Raw genomic sequence first — 7,789 nt, forward strand, 5'->3', positions numbered from 1 at the left:
AAATGATCAACTGAAAATTTTAAATAGTTGTTGGAAATGTTATTAAGGAGAATTTATTGTTTAATTGTTACAAATGAATTATTAGAAATATCAGATAATGTTTAAACAATTATAAAAGAGAATTTATTGCTTAATTGTTGCAAATGAATTGTTAGAAATATTAGACAATGTTTAAACAATTATAAAAGAGAAATTATTGTTTAATTGCTGCAAATAAATTATTAGAAATATTAGATTATTTTTAAACAAATAGAATACTCGGAAATATTATTTAAAAAATTACTTCTAAAATTTGCGTCGATGCGTACGCAACGAACGTTCGATTTATACTGAACTCTTATTTCCGTACCGATCGACATTTATTTGACCGCGTTAATCGCTCGTCGGGAAACAGTTTACAAAATATTTTGTAGAAACGTATTAGTGACTCGATCGCTAGAAATGATCAACTGAAAATTTTAAATAGTTGTTGGAAATGTTATTAAGGAGAATTTATTGTTTAATTGTTACAAATGAATTATTAGAAATATCAGAGAATGTTTAAACAATTATAAAAGAGAATTTATTGCTTAATTGTTGCAAATAAATTCATAGAAATATTAGACAATGTTTAAACAATTATAAAAGAGTATTTATTGTTTAATTGTTGCAAGTGAATTATTAGAAATATTAGATAATTTTTAAACAAATAGAATATTCGGGAATATTATATAAAAAATTACTTCTAAAATTTGCGTCGATGCGTACGCAACGAAAGTTCGATTTATATTGAGCTCTTATTTCCCTACCGATCGAAATTTATTTGACCGCGTTAATCGCTCGACGGGAAACAGTTTACAAAAAATTTTGTAAAAATGTATTAGTGACTCGATCGCTAGAAATGATCAAGTGAAAATTTTAAATAGTTGTTAAAATGTTATTAAAGAGAATTTATTGCTTAATTGATACAAATAAATTATTAGAAATATTAGATAATGTTTAAACAATTAGAGTATTCAGCTCAATCTTCAGGTAAAGTCAGTAATGCGTAACAGGTGATCTTTGTCAATACTTCCAAAAATACATTTTTTATTGCAGTAATCAATAATTTTTCAGTTTTTAGATTCTATTTAGTTAAAATTTTACAATTTTACTTCATTGATAAAGTACCATCACGTTCAATTCAATAATTCTCGAAACAAACTGGCAGCACTTCCATATTTTTTGATTTTAATTCTCATCACTAGTGGTGCTGCGGTGCAAAATCTGTCTGAATCGGTACAACAGAACGTGAAAATGGTATGGTAGTCCCGTGACCTCCCAATCGTGGGCCGAAAAAATACATTGTATGCGAGATCTATTCACTTCATCTGTGCCAGTGATTTTTTACTATGTCGGTATTTCAGAGCATTGAACATGAAATCCCATGAGATGCTTGGTCTATTCGTATAACTCGTTTGTGGCTCGAACTATTGCTGACGCTATCACGCGACGTATGCATGCATCTATTCTTGTCACATGCGTGAAACAATATTAAATTTATTTATTTATTCGCTTATGATGGAAATATTTTCACGTCTTAATTTTTATTATTATCAAGTTCGTATGTTGAAACAATCTGTTGAAATTGTGCAATGTAAAAATCTTTCAATGTAGAAGATGTAAACGAAGTAAAATTATAAACGGGATATAAATAAGTACATATTTAATCTATTTCCAGGCTCACGTATAAAAAGAAGGAACAGATCAATCGTTTCCATTGAAATTGAAATCATAATATGGCGCTATGCGCACTGGCGTTTAAAACGCGTTCTAGGTACACCTCTCTTATACCGTTTTATACTTTATGGTTACGTAAGGTCTGAGTAGTCGGGACAACAGGAAATATGGCGGCAGTGCGCCGGGTACAAAGGTGAATTCGTATAAATTACTTTTGTTTGTGACGATTGCTTGACCAAATAGAAGGGACAACGTTGTAATGAGACTGTGCAATGTCTAGTGATAACATGTGCGGTGTTTTGTGACGAAAATAACAGCCCCTCGTGGCTGAATCGGATTCTGGTTATTGGATTGTCGTCGCACGAGACGCATAATTCGGCAGTGTCCTCGAGGTGGCAGGTACGCAATTCAGAAAAATACTCTTAAAAATATTAGAACCCGATTATTAACCTACTAACGCAAATAATTATTATCATTTATCATGTTATTCGTCTGCTACGCTGTTGGAAAGTTCCGATGTTATTGTCTTCTAACATCGATTCGTTTACGATCTGAATCGGGTGTGTACCCTCTTGTCATCAATAGGGCATTGACTCCTTAAGACATGCCCCCGTTCGATCTTTCCCTTTAACTGTCCCTAAACTACGTAAGTTAGAATGACGTTCGAATTTTCGACATGAAAAAATATCGGTGCGAATATTTCAGGTTTCTGAGACCCGAATCGAATAAGATGACATCATTATAAAAAATATCTTAATGTTTAAGAGTTTCAGATAATCAGATAACAATCGAGTCGAACTTTGTATTTCGAGCAGCATCGAATGTTTCTCAAACCTAAATAGTGTGATCAATCGCGTGCTATTGACCTAAGTTAAAACGCTCGCCGTTAACTATTTAAAGCGACTACTCTGGCAATGGCCATGAATACTTGTTTCATTTTTATTCGCTGGTCAAATTAGTTGAAGTTCGATCGATAACGTTCGAACGTTACGATTCGATGTTGTGCAAAAATATGAATGAAATATGATTGAATGACACTTTATAACGAGGAATTACGAAATGACCTTCGCATTCTGTTTTGTACAAACGTCTTATCGAAACGTCAATCCATCGTCATTTTCCTGTTATGTACGTGACGTGACGTTATGTATATGACGCATTGCTAATTTTAATTTCGCAAATGTTAAAAATAGCAATAGGGAAAATATTACTAGCAACGAGAAATGGTTCATGGAAATTATATATATGATTGTGATAACAAATAATAGAACACGAGTTATACACGTGTACGGACGCTTGATACATTAGTGATATATAGGTCAAGCACTTCTCAACATCGAGGTCATTGCCCCAGGATTTACTCTGTCGATAAAACAGTCGTTAATTGACTAAACTCGTTCCATTACCCACATAGTACCTGACGATAGAGGTCACCATCTGAGATATTCATAATTTATCTCTTTTTAACACTCAGTTTAAGTCGGATGGAAATTAAGCATGTAGTAGTTCTCGATGGGCAACGTTGTCACGCAATAATAAAAAATCATGCTTATCTATTACATATCAATAATATGTTTTATCCGATGTTTGTTTGTTTCCCCTCCTCCTGTCGAATAGATAACATTTAATTTGAATTTAATGCGACTCTCTCAACTTATTAATTTCGTTGACAATTGACATACTACTTTTCCAATATTCCCATGTTTATTGTGAAAGTTGTTAAATCATCTAGCTATATTGGTGAATGAATTAATAGTGGCTAAACATAGTCGATGTTTCAGCTTCTGACAGAAAGTAATTTAAAAGAGAAGTGAGCAAACCTTGAGCCAAAACACATGTATCAAACTTAGCTTTTACGCGAGTATCATTTTCATTTCCTTGAATTAAAGAGTATTGTTTCTTTCTATTATCTTTATATTATCTTTATATTATTTCTACGGAAACAAAGCTTTCCATCTTTATACTTAGAATTTTACGTAACAGTTTTGTTTACGATTATTCACACACACATATTTATATATATATACACGTACGTTGTGTTAAGAACGAATTACACGTTCCATTAGTGAGCTGAGCAAGAAGCGTTCTCGTTAATAGGGGGCATAGGGTTATTACTACGCGACTCGTTACTGGCTCGTCTCTTTGTTCTGACCCTGGTACGAGGAATTCAGGGTCATCTTGCTTCGTTCGACTTCCTTTGATGGCGATCGTGAGAGCTGTGATTATCATTCAATCGATTCTGACCGTTGTGTGTATGCATTCAAATTAAAATTGCGATCGTACCTAACGAGCGTGCATCGTAATCATTATCGATAAGCACGGTTGTCTTTTTAACGGCTCATGGTACGCGCCGTTTTTTACGCGTGTTCTAACGCGGTAAAGAAACATGGTACGTAGGAAACATGTAAGGGAACATAGGTAGAACGATGTTTCAATGATGGAGCATCGTTATTATCGAAACAGTAAATTTAGCAACGGTAATCAGACGAAACGCAACGAGGCGCAAACGCGTGTAAACACGATTCGTTCATCCTAACCTAGATACTTCGCGTCTGTTCCGTTGTATTATTTATAGGAAAAATCTTCCTAGGAACTTTTTCGATTAGAACCTGATCGGAGATGGGATTTTTCGATATATATATATATTCGAAATAACCGTACACGATCGATAAATTCGTTATCGCTATCGTTATCGCTTCGTGATCCGTATTATTTTTGTAATATTGGATCGATCAAACGGCAAACGTTACTTTTTTTTTTTGTCTTTGTTCTTGAAATCTATCTTTTTCAATGTCTTGGACGGTTTATGTGCTTAAGGCTTAAGATTCATCGATTTTTATGCCGATTTGCGTACAAAAAGCGTTTAATACGATTGCGTTATTTTTAGTTGTTGGTTATTCGAGCAACGAATTATTAATAAATTTCGGGCCTATTTTTGATTAGACGAGCAGTGTCGACAAACAGATAAAATTACGCTCGACGTCCCGCGTAAAGTTGAACTATTATTATGTCTATCGTGAACGGATTGCGAGAGAACAAGTGAAACAAGTTTTCTACAACATCCGTGTAAAAATTAAAATATTTCCATCGTTTGTAACTATATTATAGTAACATTATATCTTTTTAGTGTTTTACTAAAAATATAAAGATGCTTGTAATTCTCATTCTTCTTTTAACGAGCGTCAATGTATCATTTATCTGTTGTTTTTACGAATTGTATAATATTATCATTCAATGCGAATATTAATATTCGTATAACAAATTATATAATATTACATATAATGTTATATATAGTACGTCATATAAGGGACGCCCAATTTTGATCTGTAAATTTTGATCGTTTAAACTCTTCAAAAAATGTGTTATGTTTCGAGGGGGAAATAATTTTTGGTGAAATCGGTTTATTCGTAGATGAAAGTATTTAGGAGATTAGGTCAACTTAATTTTTGGATTCTATGGAGTTCTATATTTTTATACACCAATTGATCGATATATCGTTTCATTCTCTATGAAAAAGTATTAACCAACTTATGCCGAAAAACTATTAGCTCAGGTGATATTTTCAAGCTATGTACAACACAGACAAAGGATTAAAATAATTTATTTATTAAAGGTTCAAAGAGACTAGCAAATTATTATATACGGAATAAATATAATGTTTCAACAGGAACGCGTCCTTAATCTATTGTATGCTTTCCATTTGACGTTAAAAACTTTTGATAATTTTAATGAGCAAAGAGTTAATTAGTATTCCCATTAATTTATGCGCTTTGGCGAGATTCGTACGCTGTTATCAGAAAACTGGCCAAAAATGTCCGTATTCTTGTAGCATCCATTATCAAATATCGTAGAATCAGCCAGTATATAAAAGCGGACGTGTCTACTTAATTAGCGCAGAAGGATGATCGCGTGGATTAAACTAGGTCAGGCGAGTGACGCGTTTACATGCCTGACCGGGTAATATTTATTCCTGGCATTGCATGCACTGGAGATGCTGTAGTCTGTAAGAGTAAGAATATCGTTTACATATTGACGCGATTTTCCAAATATCGCTTTTGTCAACGTGCTATTGACGTAACCGGGTGTCTCGTAGTGCTTGGCTTGACGTACAACCGTCTTGGAAAAAGTTCAGGAATTTGTCGTACAGATAAACAATCAAGCGAATTCGCTTAATTGTATCGAACTAATTTAGTTTCAGCCTTTCCAGTTCAGTCAGAACCGGAGATGCAAAAGATAATTATTTTGAACATTGTTCGGAGAATAATGTAAATCGAGTAAAAATTAGCCAATTGTCGATAAATCTCGAAGAAATTGCTATTATTTATTTTTAATTGTCTTCACTACGAATGATTGAAATTATTTTTTTTACTGCTCTCGTGTCGATGTTAATTACAAACAGATGTACATTCGGGCATTAAGATATTAAATAATATTAAATATAATATGATATTGATATACAATATAATATAATATTATAAATATAATATAAAAAAATACAATATAATATTAAATATATTATAAATGTAATATTAAAAATAGGAATTTCAAAGATTATCGTATATAAAATTACTAGAAAAATTTCTTTACCTTTTTTTCCCGATATTCAGCAATATGTCAGAACTCATCTAACGAGACAAGAACTCCATAAAAATGTCGTAACTTCATGTCGGGCTAGAACGAAGAGAAGACAGCTTACCGTGCTCATTTTCGAAGGCTCGATAGTGATTGGCCGTAATTTTCGCGGTCAGATGAAGAGCACCGGTCGATACGATAGCATAGACACGAGCGTTGTTAATTATGTAAATGGTTCCGCGATGAAAAATTGAAGGGCGAATTGAGGAAGATGTGTGCGTGGTCGCGCGCTGGCGTGTAAAGAATTTTACAATTTTAATCCTCCCCGGATGCGAGACACCACCGGGTTCAATGATACCGGTCATTCTTTCTCGCTAGTCAAATCTGCGAGACGGCTTCGTGAATTTCTTATTTCCATCGGAACCGCACCTGCCGCAGGTGCACCTCCCAGCCAATGAAATATCGTTCCAGGACGATGACCAAAAAGTTCGCCACGACGTCGATGGCTTCGATGTACATGGCCGCTCTGTTTTCATTCTAAACTGCAACAGTGGCTGTTAGAATGGCACAGATAGAACGTCCTATGTTCAAACGAATATAGAGACAATATATATATTCCGGGTAATCGAATAATCGAATAATTTTTTGACACTCTCTCATTTGGAGTTACTATAGCGCTTCGTTCACAATTACGTCTCGGTCGATATGCATTATCAAATTTTACTTTTAACGTTGTGCCGTTGACATGTTCATTATACCGTGCGCGGTGTTGACGCTCTTTTACGCACGCATACAGTACATAAATTTTGTTTAAGAAATGAATTTTCCATTTGATGAATTTCGTCATTTAAGAAATATTGTGAAATGAAGCTAATCCAATTACGAAAATCACGATTTATTTCCACTGCTAATTATAAAACGCTCGACGAACGTGTTTAATTCAGCTCCTAATTATCACTGGAACAGTTGGGAGCAGTTGAAATTTAGGTTTCACGTTAATTCTTTTTTTTTTTTTTTTTTTAATTTGATTTGGAATTTGGTGATCTTGTTACCGATCTCTGTCAGAGAGAATATGAAATTTTTTTTTTTAATGACTTCTTTATTAAATGTTCCTAATTAATGTAATTAATTACATTTCGTTTTAGGATTTTTGATTGAAATAAATAACTTCGATACAATTATTGGAATGGGCTGTGATGTGCATATACCGTGTTAGTGATGATGCATAAGTAGATAGAGTGTTCGATTAGTCATAGTTTATTCTATTTAGGTAGACTGGTATATTTGAGAAATTTGAGGAATTTTTATGTTTTTCTTATATCATCCTCTCTTACAGATCACGATGCAGTTAGGGTGAATTTCAATATTTTATTTTTTGCTATTTTTTATTTTTTTTTTTTTCTATATTTAATTTAGTCGTCGTGATCCAAATTTTGTAGATTAATAATTTGTCGTTTCTGCTCATTTTGGAGCTTCATTTCTGCTTCAGTGATGCACAACCTTTTCTTTTTTTTTTTTT

General features: G+C 33.3%; 1 protein-coding gene across 2 annotated transcripts; it reads right to left on the reverse strand.

Annotated features, from left to right (window-relative positions):
* Positions 1-5,616: 5,616 nt before the first annotated feature.
* LOC122537823 lies at positions 5,617-6,786 on the reverse strand. Of its 2 annotated transcripts, none has more exons than XR_006308699.1 (2): positions 6,286-6,786; positions 5,617-5,699 (listed from the first exon to the last, which is right to left on the reverse strand). XR_006308699.1 is itself a non-coding variant. In XM_043671426.1 (2 exons), exons 1-2 carry the CDS (start codon positions 6,633-6,635, stop codon positions 5,623-5,625), a joined length of 318 nt encoding a protein of 105 aa, XP_043527361.1. In that variant the 5' UTR covers positions 6,636-6,786; the 3' UTR covers positions 5,617-5,622. The 2 variants fall into 2 exon arrangements, 1 of the variants encoding a protein (XP_043527361.1); XM_043671426.1 differs by having other exon boundaries at positions 6,395-6,786.
* Between the last annotated feature and the right edge of the window lie 1,003 nt (positions 6,787-7,789).

The sequence above is a fragment of the Frieseomelitta varia genome, unplaced genomic scaffold (assembly GCF_011392965.1).
Source record: "Frieseomelitta varia isolate USP_RPSP 00005682 unplaced genomic scaffold, Fvar_1.2 scaffold_163, whole genome shotgun sequence".
NCBI classification, from domain to species: Eukaryota; Metazoa; Arthropoda; class Insecta; order Hymenoptera; family Apidae; genus Frieseomelitta; species Frieseomelitta varia.

What these genes read in the sequence shown, in the direction of transcription:
- LOC122537823 (XM_043671426.1), bottom strand. Translation starts at nt 6,635, where the DNA reads ATGACCGGTATCATTGAACCCGGTGGTGTCTCGCATCCGGGGAGGATT. An exon ending in AGCCTTCGAAAATGAGCACG is followed by an intron (nt 5,700 to 6,394) that starts GTAAGCTGTCTT and finishes TTACTCTTACAG; the next exon opens with ACTACAGCATCTCCAGTGCA.